Source organism: Bombina bombina, chromosome 3 (genome assembly GCF_027579735.1).
Source record: "Bombina bombina isolate aBomBom1 chromosome 3, aBomBom1.pri, whole genome shotgun sequence".
In the NCBI taxonomy this organism is placed as follows: Eukaryota; Metazoa; Chordata; class Amphibia; order Anura; family Bombinatoridae; genus Bombina; species Bombina bombina.
In genome coordinates, this window is record NC_069501.1 from 989,245,066 (window position 1) to 989,267,950 (window position 22,885).

The window sequence follows — 22,885 nt, forward strand, 5'->3', positions numbered from 1 at the left end:
CTGGGTGAATCCTCTTGCACTTCCTGTTGGGGAGGAGTTAATATCCCATAAGTAATGGATGATCCGTGGACTGGATACACTTAACAAGAGAAATATATACACACACACACACAAATCACAACTCTCATTATTTAAAATGTTCTTTTCCCAATTTAATTTGATAATAAAAGTTATGTTTTAATTGCCTTCACTCTTCCAGTATGTAGATTTTTACCTGCAAGTGGTACAATTGGTGTGGAGTGCTATTAAGTATACACTTTAAGTGGTAAATTACCATTGTAAACAATTACATTAAACATAGACAATTACTGAATATACAAAAGATCTCACCAGAGCAGAAACAAGGCGGCAGTCTTTATGTGGCAGATTAAACATTTATGAGTAGCAAGGGATGGGGAAATAAGGGGCCAGGTTAAATGGAACTAAGGGTTGCAATGTTGCCCCGGCCACTTATGTTGACTATGCTTGAAGTCTAAGAATACCCTGAATGCCTTTGACTTAATTCCTAATTGATGGGGAACTTTATACCCAATAGTAAGGAATCTTGTCCTGTACTTACACTAATATGAGACGGAAAGGACCCTGTATACCATTAAAGCAATATAAGGAAACAATCCTTGATAAATTACTCATGTTTTATTTATAACAGATCTTCAGCCTGAACAATACAAAACATACAGTATCTTCATTACAACAAATGTTTACTTACACTATAATACAGATACAAAATTTTTTAGCAAGATTTAAAAGCAAGTCTATACTCACAAACAAAAAAGTGATTATTAACATAGTCAAACAGAAACCAGTGACAGTAAAACATCTGCAGGGAGGGAGAACTGAAATATTGCACATTTCTTTTAAAGGTTTAGAAACGAGTAATGCACACTTGAATACTTTTTGCTTTTAAAAGCTGGATTTTTAAGATTTTCAGACGATGATGATAAGGTAAATTAATTTTTATTTGTAGTTGTCATATCAGAAGCCCTTTTATTAAACTTGTTCTTTGCTTTTTCAATGTGGGTGATCAACTATCAATGTAATACTATGAATAGATGACTAAAATAAGATGCAATTAATCAGTCATTCCATTGCCCAGGAAGTAAAGTTTGGTAAATAGTACTATTATTTTTCTACCTGTTCATATGGGAGGTACAAGTGTTCAGCATATGAGAAAGATCATATATATGTTGGGGAACCTTAAATATAAGAGCTTCACAGCATATGTGCTTTAAATACACTGCATGGACTGTATATAAGTTGAGTAATTAGAAATTTGAACAGGAAGACAGCACCACTTGTTCATCACAGCATCATGATAACCGGAGTATAGACCTGGAAACATGGTTTCTGGCTTTTCTTTCTCTGACAATGTATAGTGTGAGCCACAACAGGGATGTTTATCGCTTACTCTGACTGAAATCTGAATACTCAGACTAGCACCACATTACACTGCTTTACATATACAGTATGTCTATATGCAAATTTCCCATATTATGGATCCACAGGGTTATACTGAATCTACCATAGTTGGGTTAACCAAATGCTGTGTGGTTGAGAAGAGTAGACCACAGTGCAATGGTGGGTTCCTAAAGAGATGGTCAAATCATGGGATGTCTTACAGACTTGGTAAGTGCTACCATGCCTAGGCCTGCTAGGCTTCTCTAGGTTTATTTAAAGAGGGTTGTCACAGTCTCACAGAGACACATAAAGTGCTTGACAGAATATATCTTATATTCTTTAAAAGGAGAATTGATCTCATTAAATGAATACCTTGAAATCATCAAGAGCATGACAGATGTAGCATTATTAAGAATAAGATGAAAGTAAGAAGCAGCTGAACTCAATGAGAGTGTGCACAATTTGCTGTGAAAAGATAGGAGATACTTAAAATGGACAGTAGCTCCTGCTGCACACTCTATGAAAACAAGTGTATTATTTTGTGACTGATTCTGATTAAATATTTGGGGGCTAGCTCATCCAATTGTGCCTTACAAACACATCTTTTAGTTAATTTCCTAGAACATAGCAGAAAGTAAGATTTTGGCATTTTAAATATGTTATGTTGGGATCAATAAATAATACCAAACATATTTGCATTAAATGGACCTTGAACCCCGAATTTGATCATATAAAAAAAACAATATATAAAACATGTTATCAAGGACAGCCAGTTGCGTTAAAGCTGCTTAAATTTATTTTGAAACCATCAGGAAGAACTAGTTGTGCTCATCTGCTCTTAGTTGATGGACATAGACGCACCTTCTTTACCAGCAACACATCAAAAGGTAGTATCATGATGGGCTTGAAACAAATACTGTATTTAAAATATATAAATATTAGATGTAGCAATGAAAAAATAATGTATTGTCCATTTACCTCTGAATGTGAAATCTTACATGCTAAACCCCACTGTGGACCAAATCCCCCCCCCCTCAATTACAGTGTATATTGTATCACTATTACAAATGTATTCTGCATTATACATTGTAGTTGAGTACTATTTTATAGATTAATAATATATTTTCTTTTGCAGTCGTGGACTTTGTGTTTACACATAAAGACAAGACCTGGAGATTTCCATATCCGATTGTGCTTACCTTATAATGAGAAAGGTATCTGGTTCATTTAAAAGTATATTCTATCATAAAGTATAAGACATTTAACTAGTGTATGCACTTTGTTTAGGTGATAACATGAGATGAAACTGTAGTGTATAGTTAGAACCTCAGATGTGCTAATGACAGACATATGCAACAAATTTTGAAAGGAGAAAAGAATGCTAAAGAAGCTGTTTTTTTCTTGCTCTTTTTAAATAAAAAAACAGGAAGCCTTTGGTTTGACATCTAAGGAAGTTGCCACTATGTGACAAAAAGCTGTCCTTGTGTGTGTTTTTTTATGCACCCTGGTTACGTATAGAAATTGCTTCACAAGTCTATAAACATAAAGTAAGGTACAAAATGTGACAGAGCAGATTATTTTCACTCAAAACACCTTGAAAAGGAAGTTACAGAACACAAGTATGATTTGAACCTACTGTTTAGCCGTTTTACAGCATATGAATCATGATATGGATTAACACCATTTACACAGAATAGTGTTTATAATGAGCTAGTGGCAGAATTTTTGGTTAATACTAGGCTAAACACTCTTCCCCTTTGAGGCAGAAAGAAGTTTTTTTTTTGTGTGTGAAGTATGTTTAGGAATAGACTAAAAAGGTCCCCCCAAATGGAATGACACATGTAATGCAAGGACAAAGTACAATGGCAGAGTATCTGTATTCACACTTCACCCTGCCAAACCTTAAGCTTGGGTGAAAAAAATGTAATTTTCTACATATATATATTAAGTGGTTACGATTAAACAGAAGACAGGGAATTTGATTGTTAGAACTTGCAGAGGTTGTAAAGAAGTTTTATTTTAGATGTAGTGTTCTTTATATTTGAGGCATCAGTTTTAAGAGGTCAGGAACTACAGGAAATACAGAAAAAGTGTAAACATTTCTAACCACGTTTTCTCCTGCACAGTGAAAAGGTAATAAAGTAGTTCAGACTACAAACGAGAGCTATTTGCAGTCTGATTTGTTTGCTTTGTAACATAATATTCTAATTTACGTTACCAGATGAAATTTTTGTTATGCTACATTTCACCCAGTAAACGCTAAAGCTTTGTCTTTTATTTTTTCACTAGTGATTGCAGATTTAGATGAACACCACATCTAAAACTAGTACATAATCCTGAAAGACAGACTGTAATTTAAATATACTAAATATCATACCTGTATTTGTAGGTTTTAGCCATTATCTATGGTCTATAGTTAGAGTGATGGTAAACTCTCCACTTGTTAAAATCAGATCCAGAATGTTGGTGATATTTTAGATGGAGTTTAATTCATCAGTTGTAATGAAGTTGCGCTAAAACTTACTTTTTAATATAGACATTAAATTAAAATACCCCATGCTCCACCGCCCACTTCAAAAGTAATTTTTTTTGTGAGCTCATGGTTTGAATTGTTGTCCAATCAACTCTCTAGCTATAACAAAAGGCACCCAAAGGGTAGAGAACTGATTGGAGAACATTTCAAACCTTTATCTCACAGAAATATTGACTTTTTGGGTGGCAGAGCCTGGAGAATTTGTATTTCATACTTACATTAAAAACTAAGTTATAGCGCAACTTCATTACAACTGATGCATTAAAACTCCATCTAAAATATCACTAACATTGCAGATCTGATTTTATAAATGGGAGAGTTTACAATCACTTTAACCTTTATTCCTGTCCATGACAACCGCCCTATTTTCTCTCACAAATTTGAAAACGTGGAATGGTTATAAATAAAAAGTAACAGACTTCATGGGAAAAGATAGAATTGCACAACACTTGGACCTTCTGGTAACACCTATTAGGAAAATAGCTAAATTTAAAGTGTTTTAGGATTAGCTGCAGCTTTGATACAGGTATATAGGCCCATGCTGGCTCATATGCTATGGAACACTAAAGAAGCGGTAAGCATTACAGATATGCTTAAAGAAAACTTAATTTTAACTTAAAAACAAGTAATGGAAGAATAAACAAAAGTTCTAGACATTTCGCAAGGAATATACATTGGTCTTTAGAAATTATATTGTTTCTTAAGTCCCCTGTGATAGAAAAATAAATAAAACATTTTACATGACTGATCTACGGGGCTAAGAACATATCTACTGGTATCTGCTTAAAATCTTTAGATGGTCAGGTCCTCCAGTAATCATTAAGTGTGCCTGTTCCTATGTGCAACAATGAAAAGTGTCTGAAAATAACAAAACATTGGTAAAATTGTTAAGGATATACAAATTCTGGATTAAACAAAGCATTTAAAAGGTTTTACCACTTCACTGCCGAAGAGCCTGTAGGTCACTGCACTGCAATGAACAACAGGCCACTTCAGTTGTAAAGGGAGGAATAAATACATAGGGGAAAACATACTCCATTTCATAATTAACAATATTTAAATAACTTTCATATAAAAAAGAAACAGTGAGGGATCTGTCAGGGGGTTCTTGGTAGTATGCTTTTTTCCAGTCTGCAAACACCTCACTGTTTTGTCAGTCAGTTTTCAGTGCAAAAGAGATTACAAATGAAATGGAGAGGGAGGGAGAGCATGCCATTAATTTGAAAGCGGAGGAAAAAAGGTGTTTTTTAAACCCTTCTCCCTCAAGGTGCTGAGAAAGGCCTCTCTTTATCCCCTCACCCCTTCTCAAGAATTATGCTGGCCCTTAATCTTTCTTGCACTCCTCTGGAGATATGTGGGCAACCCTAGCTGTGAAATTCAAGTATTTTTTGCCTGGGGGATACATAATGAATAACAAACTCAAACAACAATATTTCAGCAACTCTTGTGTTCTCAGCGGTGTGTTATTTGAAACAGTGGATGTACTGCAAGAGACAATGAGGCAATTTAAGTGCAAGAGTTAATGATCTTGAAATATTCTCTCACTTTACTCCCCTGTAGTGCTTTACCATTTGTATGGTCAGCAAAACAAAAGAAGTATAGCCTGCATATCTCCACTTTAATATCCATGTTCATGTGCCAGAACGTAAAATAATTTTTGAGGTTGTTGGGAAGAAAGTGTTTATTTTCCTATGGCAAAAAATGGTTTGTAGATTACAGTAGTGCTAAATAAGGACTGAAAAAAAGTTTTTTTTAAAAAAAGTGCTTAGAATTTCTGTATCCCACTCTCCTTAAGACAAAGGATTAAGAACATTTGAGGAGGCAGGGTCCTTCAAGGGCAGGCCGTAAACCTCTGACTGCCATGTGGCATGACTGTGCATCTGTGCCATATTGGGGTGAGTACAGCTTCCTATGCTCATCCCACAACTCCTCCGTTAAACCTTGTGCTCCCCTCTCACAATATGTGAGGAGAACTCATATCGGTCCTGGCTGTGATAGCCACAAATATTACACTCAAAAGGGTCTCTGAAGCCATGGCAGCCCATATGGATTGTGAACATGACATGGTCTAGGAAGAGTACTCGACAGTGCTCACATTTGAAAAACTTCACTTGCTCACCATCCTCTCCCAGAACCCGGAGGGTTTCTTTGGCAGTGCCAGGAGCAGAGCGGGAGATGAGTCCTACTCCTGCCTCAGTTGGTCTCTGGTCCTCTTTGGCATAGGCTGGGCTTTGTCGGCTGCTAGTGGCCTGGGAGCCCCTCTCCTCATGGTTGCTTTCTGTGTCTGTGGTAGAGTCCTGGCAGCCATTAGCAGGAGAGGCACCAGGTTCACTGCGGCCTCTATAATGAATCTGAGTTCCATCAGGAAGGTCTTCGTGGCCCTCTGCTGCTTCTCGATTGCCTGGCATATCAGGCCGACTTTGCATGGGCTGGAGTTGGGTATAGACTGTGCTGATGACTGGTGTGATTTCAGAGATGCAGTTTGTTGGTGGCAAACGCATGGGACCACCCACAAATGCCAAAGCATTGCCATAGGCAGGGTCCATGGGGTGGTGAGGAACCATCTCTACATCCTTTTCAAAGCTGGAGTTCATGTCATATGGGAGGTCAGCCAGGCTCAGGCGCATCTGTTTCTCTCCTGGAGAAAAAAAAGAACATTGTGTTTAGTACCGACAGTGGAAAGGATAAGGTAACAAAAATAAAAATATAAACACATTAGTTAAAATAAAGCATTACCCTAAAAATAATTTGATTTTATTATTCTTAAAATGCAACTGTTATGGTAATATTTTATCTGAGAAATCTAGCATGCCCCCCTCCTGCACATTGGCGCGTGTGCTTTTACCCATAAATTTCTGAGGTGTTGAGCGTTTGCGCTTTGTGAGGCTGCACGCCAGCCGATCCATATAAGACGGCGGGTCAGAGGAGGGGTGCATCAGGGTATCTGGTCCCAGCTCCAGATCTCGAATCTCCTCACCTGGAGGGAAAGGAGAAGAGATTGGGTGAATTGTCATTGCTATGTAGTAATGTGTGTTACAACATAACAGTAACAATAGGATTAACAAGTGGAGTAGTTTTAATGTGGTGACAATTCTTTTAAAACTCATCTCTCTGAGACTCAGGATTGAAGTCTAGAAATACTAATGTGAAAGTCTAACCATTACAAAAGGAATTCAAACAAACAGCAGACAGGAGATGGCTTCAGTAGTTATTAAAAGCTTATAAAGTGTGACAGCAAACGGTGATCAACAAAACCCATTATTAAGCACATCTACAGTCACAGGGAATCTCACTATACAGAAAGTACTCTTTACATACTTTTAATTTATCTTTTTTTTATATATATATATGAGTGTGTGTGTGTGTATGTGTATACATATGTATATGTCTCAATCAGATAACAGTAATACCACAGGATTTTTGCCAAACAATGTCAAGTTTATTTTATACGTTTTGGGGGAACACAATTCTCTTCTTCAGAACAATATTATGGTGTGCAAACCACTCTTAAATAGTGAAAAATAGTGTAATTACCTCCTCCCCTTCAAACAGAAAAATTGACAAATTCACAAACATAACCAGAACATCCCCTTTAGGTGACATCACAAACCGGAAGTGAACTGCCGTTACACTTCCGGTCTGGCGAAATACAAATAACATATACACACATATACACATAAATATATAAAATTTTATTTTTTATTTAAGAAAAACATAATTTATGCTTACCTGATAAATTTATTTCTCTTGTAGTGTATCCAGTCCACGGATCATCCATTACTTATGGGATATTAACTCCTCCCCAACAGGAAGTGCAAGAGGATTCACCCAGCAGAGCTGCTATATAGCTCCTCCCCTAACTGCCATTACCAGTCATTCGACCGAAAACATGCAGAGAAAGGAAAACCATAGGGTACAGTGGTGACTGTAGTTTAATGGAAAAATTACCTGCCTTAAAGTGACAGGGCGGGCCGTGGACTGGATACACTACAAGAGAAATAAATTTATCAGGTAAGCATAAATTATGTTTTCTCTTGTTAAGTGTATCCAGTCCACGGATCATCCATTACTTATGGGATACCAATACCAAAGCTAAAGTACACGGATGACGGGAGGGACAGGCAGGCTCTTTATACGGAAGGAACCACTGCCTGAAGAACCTTTCTCCCAAAAACAGCCTCCGAAGAAGCAAAAGTGTCAAATTTGTAAAATTTGGAAAAAGTATGAAGAGAAGACCAAGTTGCAGCCTTGCAAATCTGTTCAACAGAAGCCTCATTCTTAAAGGCCCAAGTGGAAGCCACAGCTCTAGTAGAATGTGCTGTAATTCTTTCAGGAGGCTGCTGTCCAGCAGTCTCATAGGCTAACCGTATTATGCTACGAAGCCAAAAGGAGAGAGAGGTAGCCGAAGCTTTTTGACCTCTCCTCTGACCAGAATAAACGACAAACAGGGAAGACGTTTGTCGAAAATCCTTAGTTGCCTGTAGATAAAATTTCAGGGCACGGACTACATCTAGATTGTGTAGCAGACGTTCCTTTTTCGAAGAAGGATTAGGACACAAAGATGTAACCACAATCTCTTGATTGATATTCCTGTTAGTGACCACCTTAGGTAGGAACCCAGGTTTAGTACGCAGAACTACCTTGTCTGAATGAAAAATCAGATAAGGAGAATCACAATGTAAGGCAGATAACTCAGAGACTCTTCGAGCCGAGGAAATCGCCATTAAAAACAGAACTTTCCAAGATAACAACTTGATATCAATGGAATGAAGGGGTTCAAACGGAACCCCCTGTAAAACATTAAGAACTAAGTTCAAACTCCATGGTGGAGCAACAGTTTTAAACACAGGCTTGATCCTAGCTAAAGCCTGACAAAAAGCTTGAACGTCCGGAACTTCTGACAGACGTTTGTGTAAAAGAATGGACAGAGCTGAAATCTGTCCCTTTAAGGAACTAGCGGATAAACCCTTTTCTAAACCTTCTTGTAGAAAAGACAATATCCTCGGAATCCTAACCTTACTCCATGAGTAACTCTTGGATTTGCACCAATATAAGTATTTGCGCCATATCTTATGGTAAATCTTTCTGGTAACAGGCTTCCTAGCCTGTATTAAGGTATCAATAACTGACTCAGAAAAACCACGTTTTGATAAAATCAAGCGTTCAATTTCCAAGCAGTCAGCTTCAGAGAAATTAGATTTTGATGTTTGAAGGGACCCTGGATCAGAAGGTCCTGTTTCAGAGGTAGCGACCAAGGTGGACAGGATGACATGTCCACTAGATCTGCATACCAAGTCCTGCGTGGCCATGCAGGCGTTATTAGAATCACTGATGCTCTCTCCTGTTTGATTCTGGCAATCAATCGAGGAAGTATCGGGAAGGGTGGAAACACATAAGCCATCCCGAAGGTTCAAGGTGCTGTCAAAGCATCTATCAGAACCGCTCCCGGATCCCTGGATCTGGACCCGTAACGAGGAAGCTTGGCGTTCTGTCGAGACGCCATGAGATCTATCTCTGGTTTGCCCCAACGTCGAAATATTTGGGCAAAGACCTCCGGATGAAGTTCCCACTCCCCCGGATGAAAAGTCTGACGACTTAAGAAATCCGCCTCCCAGTTCTCCACTCCCGGGATGTGGATTGCTGACAGGTGGCAAGAGTGAGACTCTGCCCAGCGAATTATCTTTGATACTTCCATCATTGCTAGGGAGCTTCTTGTCCCTCCCTGATGGTTGATATAAGCTACAGTCGTGATGTTGTCCGACTGAAACCTGATGAACCCCCGAGTTGTTAACTGGGGCCAAGCCAGAAGGGCATTGAGAACTGCTCTCAATTCCAGAATGTTTATTGGTAGGAGACTCTCCTCCTGATTCCATTGTCCCTGAGCCTTCAGAGAATTCCAGACAGTGCCCCAACCTAGTAGGCTGGCGTCTGTTGTTACAATTGTCCAGTCCGGCCTGCTGAATGGCATCCCCCTGGACAGATGTGGCTGAGAAAGCCACCATAGAAGAGAATTTCTGGTCTCTTGATCCAGATTCAGAGTAGGGGACAAGTCTGAGTAATCCCCATTCCACTGACTTAGCATGCACAATTGCAGCGGTCTGAGATGTAGACGTGCAAAGGGTACTATGTCCATTGCTGCTACCATTAAGCCGATCACCTCCATGCATTGAGCTACTGACGGGTGTTGAATGGAATGAAGGACACGGCATGCATTTTGAAGCTTTGTTAACCTGTCTTCTGTCAGGTAAATCTTCATTTCTACAGAATCTATAAGAGTCCCCAAGAAGGGAACTCTTGTGAGTGGAAAGAGAGAACTCTTCTTTTGGTTCACCTTCCATCCATGCGACCTTAGAAATGCCAGTACTAACTCTGTATGAGACTTGGCAGTTTGAAAGCTTGAAGCTTGTATCAGAATGTCGTCTAGGTACGGAGCTACCGCAATTCCTCGCGGTCTTAGTACCGCCAGAAGAGCACCCAGAACCTTTGTGAAGATTCTCGGAGCCGTAGCCAATCCGAATGGAAGAGCTACAAACTGGTAATGCCTGTCTAGAAAGGCAAACCTTAGATACCGGTAATGATCTTTGTGAATCGGTATGTGAAGGTAAGCATCCTTTAAATCCACTGTGGTCATGTACTGACCCTTTTGGATCATGGGTAAAATTGTCCGAATAGTTTCCATTTTGAACGATGGAACTCTTAGGAATTTGTTTAGGATCTTTAAATCCAAGATTGGCCTGAAAGTTCCCTCTTTTTTGGGAACCACAAACAGATTTGAGTAAAACCCTTGTCCTTGTTCCGACCGCGGAACCGGATGGATCACTCCCATTAATAAAAGATCTTGTACGCAGCGTAGAAACGCCTCTTTCTTTATTTGGTTTGTTGACAACCTTGACAGATGAAATCTCCCTCTTGGGGGAGAGAATTTGAAGTCTAGAAGGTATCCCTGAGATATGATCTCTAACGCCCAGGGATCCTGGACATCTCTTGCCCAAGCCTGGGCGAAGAGAGAAAGTCTGCCCCCCACTAGATCCGTTCCCGGATCGGGGGCCCTCGATTCATGCTGTCTTAGGGGCAGCAGCAGGTTTCCTGGCCTGCTTGCCCTTGTTCCAGGACTGGTTAGGTCTCCAGCCTTGTCTGTAGCGAGCAACAGCTCCTTCCTGTTTTGGTGCAGAGGAAGTTGATGCTGCTCCTGCTTTGAAATTACGAAAGGAACGAAAATTAGACTGTCTAGCCTTAGGTTTGGCTCTGTCTTGAGGCAGGGCATGGCCTTTACCTCCTGTAATGTCAGCGATAATTTCTTTCAACCCGGGCCCGAATAAGGTCTGCCTTTTGAAAGGTATATTAAGCAATTTAGATTTAGAAGTAACGTCAGCTGACCAGGATTTTAGCCACAGTGCTCTGCGTGCCTGAATGGCGAATCCGGAATTCTTAGCCGTAAGTTTAGTTAAATGTACTACGGCATCTGAAATAAATGAGTTAGCTAACTTAAGGGCTTTAAGCTTGTGTGTAATCTCATCTAATGGAGCTGATTCAAGTGTCTCTTCCAGAGACTCAAACCAAAATGCTGCTGCAGCCGTGACAGGCGCAATGCATGCAAGAGGTTGCAATATAAAACCTTGTTGAACAAACATTTTCTTAAGGTAACCCTCTAACTTTTTATCCATTGGATCTGAAAAGGCACAGCTATCCTCCACCGGGATAGTGGTACGCTTAGCTAAAGTAGAAACTGCTCCCTCCACCTTAGGGACCGTTTGCCATAAGTCCCGTGTGGTGGCGTCTATTGGAAACATCTTTCTAAATATCGGAGGGGGTGAGAACGGCACACCGGGTCTATCCCACTCCTTAGTAACAATTTCAGTAAGTCTCTTAGGTATAGGAAAAACGTCAGTACTCGCCGGTACCGCAAAATATTTATCCAACCTACACATTTTCTCTGGTATTGCAACTGTGTTACAATCATTCAGAGCCGCTAACACCTCCCCTAGTAATACACGGAGGTTTTCCAGCTTAAATTTAAAATTTGAAATATCTGAATCCAGTTTGTTTGGATCAGAACCGTCACCCGCAGAATGAAGCTCTCCGTCCTCATGTTCTGCAAATTGTAACGCAGTGTCTGACATGGCCCTAATATTATCAGCGCACTCTGTTCTCACCCCAGAGTGATCACGCTTACCTCTTAGTTCTGGTAATTTAGTCAAAACTTCAGTCATAACAGTAGCCATATCCTGTAATGTGATTTGTAATGGCCGCCCAGATGTACTCGGCGCTACAATATCACGCACCTCCCGAGCGGGAGATGCAGGTACTGACACGTGAGGCGAGTTAGTCGGCATAACTCTCCCCTCGTTGTTTGGTGAAATATGTTCAATTTGTACAGATTGACTTTTATTTAAAGTAGCATCAATACAGTTAGTACATAAATTTCTATTGGGCTCCACTTTGGCTTTAGCACATATAGCACAGATATCTTCCTCTGAATGTTTAACACACTAGCAAATAAACTAGCAACTTGGAAATACTTTTCAAGTAATTTACTATAATATGAAAACGTACTGTGCCTATAAGAAGCACAGAAAAAGTTATGACAGTTGAAAATTAATAAACTGAAAAGTTATAGCATCAAATCTTTGTAAAAAACACAATTTTAGCAAAGGATTGCTCCCATTAGCAAAGGATAACTAACCCTGATAGCAGAAGAAAAAAAAAAAAAAAAATACAGAAATAAACGTTTTTTTATCACAGTCAACTACAATCTCACAGCTCTGCTGTGAGTGATTACCTCCCTCAAAACAAGTTTTGAAGACCCCTGAGTTCTGTAGAGATGAACCGGATCATGCAGGGAAGACGATAAACTTCTGACTGAATTTTTTGATGCGTAGCAAAAGCACCAAAAAAGGTCCCTCCCCCTCACACATAACAGAGAGAGAGATCAGTAAACTGTCATAAATTAAATAAAACGACTGCCAAGTGGAAAAAAATAGTGCCCAAAACATTTTTTCACCCAGTACCTCAGAAAATTAAACGATTTTACATGCCAGCAAAAAACGTTTAACATTAATAAATTGAGTGTTATTAAAAAGCCTGTTGCTAGTCCCTGCAAATTAGGCTAAAGTTTTATGCATACAGTATAATTCCAGTGAAGTGCCATTCCCCAGAATACTGAAGTGTAAAATATACATACATGACAGCCTGATACCAGTTGCTGCTACTGCATTTAAGGCTGAGTTTACATTATATCGGTATGGCAGAATTTTCTCATCAATTCCATTGTCAGAAAATAATAAGCTGCTACATACCTCTTTGCAGATTAATCTGCCCGCTGTCCCCTGATCTGAAGTTTACCTCTCCTCAGATGGCCGAGAAACAGCAATATGATCTTAACTACTCCGGCTAAAATCATAGAAAAACTCAGGTAGATTCTTCTTCAAATTCTACCAGAGAAGGAATAACACACTCCGGTGCTATTATAAAATAACAAACTTTTGATTGAAGGTATGAAACTAAGTATAATCACCACAGTCCTCTCACACATCCTATCTATTCGTTGGGTGCAAGAGAATGACTGGTAATGGCAGTTAGGGGAGGAGCTATATAGCAGCTCTGCTGGGTGAATCCTCTTGCACTTCCTGTTGGGGAGGAGTTAATATCCCATAAGTAATGGATGATCCGTGGACTGGATACACTTAACAAGAGAAAGTAGCGCATGCAGACAAAAGACAGTATAAAAAATTCAAATGCACTGGCTCAGAAGAGGATAGGATCAATTAAAGAACCAGCAAATACAGTAGATTTGCAAAGTTATGTCCATTTCCCCAATCACAAAAAGTGTAAATATAAAGAGACTCTGCACATTTTGTTAATGGAAGTAAATTGGAAAGTTGTTTAAAACTAGATGCTCTATCTGAATCATAACTTTTTTTTTTTTTTTTTTTTTTTTAAATAGTTTTTATTTATTGAAGTTCAATTCACGGCATACAAGCAATGTTTTGCAGAATAATCAATACAAGGAAAAAGAAAGAAATAAAAAAAGAAATCATTGCAAAATAATCACATCAACATCATATTTGCCTATGAAACTATACGCCTTCTGGATAACAAAAGGGGCCACTTTTGGGCCTCACACAAACCAAACCAAAGCTATAGAAGACTACTATGTACCATAGGGGGCCACTTTTGGGTCCCAATTATTGAACTTCATTTTTCCTATTTTATGGGATATATGAGAGGCAAAACTGAGCCACATGATATACCTTTGCAAATTAAGTATTAGATATAATATAATGCTTTTCTTAACCTCAAACAATAACTGATATGGAGCCTCAGTGAGGACTGGCAATTTAGGGTATGTCAGGACCTTATAAATACTAGGTGACGATAGATCAGTGGTCATGGGCGAGGCATGCAGGTTAGGGCTTGGCTTAGGAGGGTGGGGAGAAGCCACCACCAGAAGCTTTTTAGGAACAGGTAAATCTTCTGTATGGCCTAGGGTAGGAGGGGAGGGTATACTTACATATAGTTATTCGGCTCATACCTCATTCTGTTTTGATACTCTTAGAGTAGGTAATGTTAAGTTAGAGAAGCCAGAAAAGTATTTGAGCCTGGCATATATGGATGAAAATGATAAACATTGTAACTTGATACATAGGGGACCGTTTTTACATAATTACTGGGTCAGAGCCATAAATGTACACAAACAGGGTATCTAACAAAAACAGTTCTGCATTGACCATAAGACATTTATATTATGTTGTCCGATTTCACACTGAATGACAGGATTTTAAGACCTGGCACTATTTACAAGTATCATATCTTCATCTATGAGTTAGAGCGCTGGATTGCAATACAATAGTTAGGTCAGATTTACAAACAACATAAAACAACCCTTTTTTGCTGTTAGTACAACATTTCACTCTAAGGTAGGTATGCCAAAATTTATAGCCTCAAGTTAGTGCAAGCATAGTAACGATCCTGAACACTTTACATGTAGACTTGGGAATTCAGGCACATTAAATGAACTGAAAGGTCTCAGTCGAATTTTTAAGACCCTGTATGTAATAGTTTGTAAGATCAGCTTGCCAGCGTCAGTTAGTTGAGAGTCTCAGGTTGAGGGCTTGAAGGTGGAGAGTTCGGGTAGGCATAAACACACAGTTCAGCTAGGTAAATGATCAAGAAAGTCACAGTCCCACACATTAAGTGACAGCGAGTGGGGATATAGTAGGAGAAAGCTACCCGACTCCTGTTTTAACGGGCTCACTCCTGAGGGACATCCCTGATAATGCCTTCGGGCTCTCAGACAACTGCCTGCCTCTCCCATCGCCGCCCGACAGAGCGCTCCACATATCTGCCTCCAGACTCAGACCTAAGTGAATTGCTAAGTAGGCTGAGCGTGTCCCTTTTGTAAATGATGCGGGGATAATAGTCACGGGGGCTCTGGGTTTTATAGGACCTGTGATTTCCACCACTGTGCTCCCTATATTTGGCTCAGGTACAGTATTCTCACCCTCTGTAGAGATGTCCTCTGTATATTGATCATACACTGGGTGTATGGCTTCGACTTGATCTGAAAGACTTAAGCGTGCTTTCGCCACAGCTATGGTGCCTAGGCCCTCAACGCCGTTTGCCATGTCGAGGTGCTCCGCTCCAGAAGGCTGTAGCAGGTCCGTTATTTCCTCCTCTACCTTAGTGGGGTATACAGATTCATCCTGTAGTGAAGATTTTTGCGGCAGAGGATCCAAAGGTAAACAAGCTGATTCCCCCTCAGAGCCGCTTGTCTGTGTCGCAGCAATGGGAAAGGCATGTAGAACCATATGGGTGACCGTTTGCACGGATTGAGAGAAGTTTTCTTCCAGTTGCATAAGGTGATATTGTAGTAGCTTCTCTAACTCTTGAAGGAGTTGTGTCTCCATATTTGTTGATTGAGCAGCCGACAATGTGGGCTGCGCGACAGTGATTGCCCTTAGGAAAGTCACTGGGGGGGTTTTGAGAAGGCCTCAGCCTTTGAAAAGCTCCGGTAACCTTAAGCGCCACACAATCCCAGAGGTGGGGGTATCAAATGAGAGCTGAACCAATGTTAACCCTGGATCCAGCAGTTTGAAGCCCCAAAGATGACTTTTTCTGGCGATATTTAGTTATTACAGCAGGAAGGTGTGAGCAGCCGACAGTTTTGCGTCCAAAGATGGCCGCCGCCCGGAAGTCCCCCCTGAATCATAACTTTTTATATTTACATGAGTGTCCATTTAATGGAGTACATTCAAATGAGGGGTCAGTTACTAGTGGTGTTCCTAAAGGGCCAGTTATTGGGCCTCTTTTGTTTAACGTGTTCATTAGTGATATTGGAAGTGGGCTTCAGGGGAATTGAACAGAGTTAATGTTCCAGTAGGGGTGGATTAAATGAACAGGGATATTAAAAAAACTGGAGGACTGGGCAAATAAATGGGATCTAAAATTATGCAAAATTATGGATATAGGATACAAAAATCCAAAGGCCAATTATAATCTCAATGGTACATTACTGACTAACTAAAGATGATTGGGACTAGGGAATTATTATTTCAGATGATTTAAAATTTGGTAGACAATGCATAGATGCCCTATAAGAACTCGGCTTACACTGCTCTCTCTTCTATCTCCCCAGGTATGTGCTAAATGGCAATTATAGCTTTAACCCTGTCTATCTCTCTCTACTTCACATGGCGCTCAAACTATTCATATCTCTCCTATCTTTCCTCATCCACAACACACATGCACTATATTCCTCTCTCACATCACTTAGCAAACCATGCTCCAACTGATACTAAGTTTAGGTGCTCACATAAGACACACTCTTACCATCTTTCTTCTCCTTGCAGCTGGGGATGCCCGGCCTAACCCAGGACCCACCCTCTGCTTCTCTATGTTCACTACCCCGACTGTCACCTACAAAACCTTGCCCACGTAACCCTCGCAACCTCATTAACTGTACTTCTGTTAATACCCCACAATTCTTGTGTACCCTTTGAAATGCACGGTCTGTATGCAATAAGATCACTTCTATTCTATTCATGACCTATTAATGTCACGATCATTTAACTTGTTAGCCCTCACAGAAACTTGGCTCTCCTCCGCTAACATAACTGCTGTAGCCTCACTGTCCTATGGCAGCCTGCACTTAAGTTACACTCCAAGGTCAGGAGACAGATAAGGTTCGGGAGTAGGTATTCTGTCCCCATACTGTACCTTCCACTGCATTCCCTCGTCCCTCTTTCTTAACTTTTGAGGTTCACGCTATTTGTCTCTCCCCTGTAGTTTTCCGTGTTGCCATTATCTATTGGCCTCCTGGCCCTGCATCACAATTTCTAGACCACTTTGAACCCTGGCTCACACACAACTCCTCTCTTGTAAACGTCCCTTCTCTCATCTTAGGGGACTGGAACATACTGTTGACAATTCTAACATGCCTGCTGCCTCTAATCCACCTCTTTTGGTCTGTCCCAGTGGACAACATCTCCAAACCGCTGTGAAGGTAGCTAAATTGACCTGGTCTTCAACAATCTCTGTGCCGTTTCTAACCTCTCTAACCTCCCCTTTCCACTCTCTGACCACCATCTGCTAACTTTCTCTCTTACTCTACCTGCTGCATCCTCGCATGCCCCCACAATACTGGTTACCTTACAGGAATTTAAATTACTTAGTTTCCACAGACTTTTCTGTTTAACTAAAACCTCTGCTCTCAAACATTTCATCCCTCTCTTGCCTAGATCTTTTGGCCTTTCAGTATAATTTTGCCTTCAGCCTGGCCAAACAAGTATATTTCTCCTCCCTTGTGTCAACTCACACACCCTATTCCTTCACAACTCCTTCATTCTCTCTCTTAATCTCTAACCCCTGCCCCAACTCATCTCTTTATCAAAATTAAACCAAATAACTGTACAACAATATGATCCAAGCTACTCAATAGTAAAGATTCAATAGTAAAGCATAACAAAAACAGTATGAGAAGCAGCGCTAAAAAGTTAGGACCTTTTAAAATTATTGTGAGATTCTCAAATAATTTATGCAAATATATATTATTTATTGATATAAATTTCTAAAATAATATATTCCTATATAGGAGCCACAGTCCCACATAATCCCAATACATATGGGTGGCACACTTCCAGTGTGTCATTTTAAAGCTCTCGGTCCCCAGATTTCACAGTCCAAAAATCAGCATGATTCGTTACTGGGGACCGGAGTTACAGTCCGATGAAGTTATGGGGTTAGGGGTGTCCAAAAACCCCGGTTCCCAAAGGAGCTCCCCTCCGGCAATTCCCCCACCCCTTGTACTCCCCAGGGGCTACTAATCCCCAAAAACATAATTTATGTAAGAACTTACCTGATAAATTCATTTCTTTCATATTAGCAAGAGTCCATGAGCTAGTGACGTATGGGATATACATTCCTACCAGGAGGGGCAAAGTTTCCCAAACCTTAAAATGCCTATAAATACACCCCTCACCACACCCACAATTCAGTTTAACGAATAGCCAAGAAGTGGGGTGATAAGAAAAAAGTGCGAAAGCATATAAAATAAGGAATTGGAATAATTGTGCTTTATACAAAAAAATCATAACCACCACAAAAAAGGGCGGGCCTCATGGACTCTTGCTAATATGAAAGAAATGAATTTATCAGGTAAGTTCTTACATAAATTATGTTTTCTTTCATGTAATTAGCAAGAGTCCATGAGCTAGTGACGTATGGGATAATGACTACCCAAGATGTGGATCTTTCCACGCAAGAGTCACTAGAGAGGGAGGGATAAAATAAAGACAGCCAATCCCTGCTGAAAATAATCCACACCCAAAATAAAGTTTAATGAAAAACATAAACAGAAGATTCAAACTGAAACCGCTGCCTGAAGTACTTTTCTACCAAAAACTGCTTCAGAAGAAGAAAATACATCAAAATGGTAGAATTTTGTAAAAGTATGCAAAGAGGACCAAGTTGCTGCTTTGCAAATCTGATCAACCGAAGCTTCATTCCTAAACGCCCAGGAAGTAGAAACTGACCTAGTAGAATGAGCTGTAATCCTTTGAGGCGGAGTTTTACCCGACTCGACATAGGCATGATGAATTAAAGATTTCAACCAAGATGCCAAAGAAATGGCAGAAGCTTTCTGGCCTTTTCTAGAACCGGAAAAGATAACAAATAGACTAGAAGTCTTTCGGAAAGACTTAGTAGCTTCAACATAATATTTCAAAGCTCTAACAACATCCAAAGAATGCAACGATTTCTCCTTAGAATTCTTAGGATTAGGACATAATGAAGGAACCACAATTTCTCTACTAATGTTGTTGGAATTCACAACTTTAGGTAAAAATTCAAAAGAAGTTTGCAACACCGCCTTATCCTGATGAAAAATCAGAAAAGGAGACTCACAAGAAAGAGCAGATAATTCAGAGACTCTTCTGGCAGAAGAGATCGCCAAAAGGAACAAAACTTTCCAAGAAAGTAATTTAATGTCCAATGAATGCATAGGTTCAAACGGAGGAGCTTGAAGAGCCCCCAGAACCAAATTCAAACTCCAAGGAGGAGAAATTGACTTAATGACAGGTTTTATATGAACCAAAGCTTGTACAAAACAATGAATATCAGCAAGATTAGCTTTCTGTGAAAAAGAACAGAAAGAGCAGAGATTTGTCCTTTCAAAGAACTTGCGGATAAACCTTTATCTAAACCATCCTGAAGAAACTGTAAAATTCTCGGAATTCTAAAAGAATGCCAAGAAAAATGATGAGAAAGACACCAAGAAATATAAGTCTTCCAGACTCTATAATATATCTCTCTGGATACAGATTTACGAGCCTGTAACATAGTAGTAATCACAGAGTCAGAGAAACCTCTTTGACCAAGAATCAAGCGTTCAATCTCCATACCTTTAAATTTAAGGATTTGAGATCCTGATGGAAAAAAGGACCTTGCGACAGAAGGTCTGGTCTTAGCGGAAGAGTCCACGGATGGCAAGAGGCCATCCGGACAAGATCCGCATACCAAAACCTGTGAGGCCATGCCGGAGCTATCAGCAGAACAAACGAGCATTCCTTCAGAATCTTGGAGATTACTCTTGGAAGAAGAACTAGAGGCGGAAAGATATAGGCAGGATGATACTTCCAAGGAAGTGATAATGCATCCACTGCTTCCGCCTGAGGATCCTGGGATCTGGACAGATACCTGGGAAGTTTCTTGTTTAGATGAGACGCCATCAGATCTATTTCTGGAAGCTCCCACATTTGAACAATCTGAAGAAATACCTCTGGGTGAAGAGACCATTCGCCCGGATGCAACGTTTGGCGACTGAGATAATCCGCTTCCCAATTGTCTATACCTGGGATATGAACCGCAGAGATTAGACAGGAGCTGGATTCCGCCCAAACCAGAATTCGAGATACTTCTTTAATAGCCAGAGGACTGTGAGTCCCTCCTTGATGATTGATGTATGCCACAGTTGTGACATTGTCTGTCTGAAAACAAATGAACGATTCTCTCTTCAGAAGAGGCCAAAACTGAAGAGCTCTGAAAATTGCACGGAGTTCCAAAATATTGATCGGTAATCTCACCTCCTGAGATTCCCAAACTCCTTGTGCCGTCAGAGATCCCCACACAGCTCCCCAACCTGTGAGACTTGCATCTGTTGAAATTACAGTCCAGGTCGGAAGCACAAAAGAAGCCCCCTGAATTAAACGATGGTGATCTGTCCACCACGTTAGAGAGTGTCGTACAATCGGTTTTAAAGATATTAATTGAGATATCTTTGTGTAATCCCTGCACCATTGATTCCGCATACAGAGATGAAGAGGTCTCATGTGAAAACGAGCAAAGGGGATCGCGTCCGATGCAGCAGTCATAAGACCTAGAATTTCCATGCATAAGGCTACCGAAGGGAATGATTGTGACTGAAGGTTTCGACAAGCTGAAATCAATTTTAGACGTCTCTTGTCTGTTAAAGACAGAGTCATGGACACTGAATCTATCTGGAAACCCAGAAAGGTTACCCTTGACTGAGGAATTAATGAACTTTTTGGTAAATTGATCCTCCAACCATGATCTTGAAGAAACAACACAAGTCGATTCGTATGAGATTCTGCTAAATGTAAAGACTGAGCAAGTACCAAGATATCGTACAAATAAGGAAATACCACAATACCCTGTTCTCTGATTACAGACAGAAGGGCACCGAGAACCTTTGTAAAAATTCTTGGAGCTGTAGCTAGGCCAAACGGTAGAGCCACAAACTGGTAATGCTTGTCCAGAAAAGAGAATCTCAGGAACTGATAATGATCTGGATGAATCGGAATATGCAGATATGCATCCTGTAAATCTATTGTGGACATATAATTCCCTTGCTGAACAAAAGGCAAGATAGTCCTTACAGTTACCATCTTGAACGTTGGTATCCTGACATAACGATTCAATATTTTTAGATCCAGAACTGGTCTGAAGGAATTCTCCTTCTTTGGTACAATGAAGAGATTTGAATAGAACCCCATCCCCTGTTCCGGAACTGGAACTGGCATAATTACTCCAGCCAACTCTAGATCTGAAACACAATTCAGAAATGCTTGAGCTTTCACTGGATTTACTGGGACACGGGAAAGAAAAAATCTCTTTGCAGGAGGTATCATCTTGAAACCAATTCTGTACCCTTCTGAAACAATGTTCTGAATCCAAAGATTGTGAACAGAATTGATCCAAATTTCTTTGAAAAAACGTAACCTGCCCACTACCAGCTTAGCTGGAATGAGGGCCGCACCTTCATGTGGACTTAGAAGCAGGCTTTGCCTTTCTAGCAGGCTTGGATTTATTCCAGACTGGAGATGGTTTCCAAACTGAAACTGCTCCTGAGGATGAAGGATCAGGCTTTTGTTCTTTGTTGAAACGAAAGGAACGAAAACGATTATTAGCCCTGTTTTTACCTTTAGATTTTTTTATCCTGTGGTAAAAAAGTTCCTTTCCCACCAGTAACAGTTGAGATAATAGAATCCAACTGAGAACCAAATAATTTGTTACCCTGGAAAGAAATGGAAAGTAGAGTTGATTTAGAAGCCATATCATTCCAAGTCTTAAGCCATAAAGCTCTTCTAGCTAAAATAGCTAGACATAAACCTGACATCAACTCTGATAATATCAAAAATGGCATCACAGATAAAATTATTAGCATGCTGAAGAAGAATAATAATATCATGAGAATCATGATCTGTTACTTGTTGCGCTAAAGTTTCCAACCAAAAAGTTGAAGCTGCAGCAACATCAGCCAAAGATATAGCAGGTCTAAGAAGATTACCTGAACACAGATAAGCTTTTCTTAGAAAGGATTCAATTTTCCTATCTAAAGGATCCTTAAACGAAGTACCATCTGACGTAGGAATAGTAGTACGTTTAGCAAGGGTAGAAATAGCCCCATCAACTTTAGGGATTTTGTCCCAAAATTCTAATCTGTCAGACGGCACAGGATATAATTGCTTAAAACGTTTAGAAGGAGTAAATGAATTACCCAATTTATCCCATTCTTTGGAAATTACTGCAGAAATAGCATTAGGAACAGGAAAAACTTCTGGAATAACCACAGGAGCTTTAAATACCTTATCCAAACGTTTAGAATTAGTATCAAGAGGACCAGAATCCTCTATTTCTAAACCAATTAGTACTTCTTTAAGTAAAGAACGAATAAATTCCATTTTAAATAAATATGAAGATTTATCAGCATCAACCTCTGAGACAGAATCCTCTGAACCAGAAGAGTCATCAGAATCAGAATGATGATGTTCATTTAAAAATTCATCTGTAGGGAGAGAAGTTTTAAAAGATTTTTTACGTTTACTAGAAGGAGAAGTAACAGACATAGCCTTCTTTATGGATTCAGAAACAAAATCTCTTATGTTATCAGGAACATTCTGCACCTTAGATGTTGAAGGAACTGCAACAGGCAATGGTACT

The 22,885-nt window shown here is 39.9% G+C and overlaps 1 protein-coding gene across 1 annotated transcript; it reads right to left on the minus strand.

The window, feature by feature from the left end:
- Positions 1-4,229: 4,229 nt before the first annotated feature.
- Positions 4,230-7,628, minus strand: IKZF4 (IKAROS family zinc finger 4). The gene is made up of 2 exons (XM_053704971.1): positions 6,777-7,628; positions 4,230-6,569 (listed from the first exon to the last, which is right to left on the minus strand). Exons 1-2 carry the CDS (start codon positions 7,036-7,038, stop codon positions 5,866-5,868), a joined length of 966 nt encoding a protein of 321 aa, XP_053560946.1. The 5' UTR covers positions 7,039-7,628; the 3' UTR covers positions 4,230-5,865.
- Positions 7,629-22,885: the final 15,257 nt, after the last annotated feature.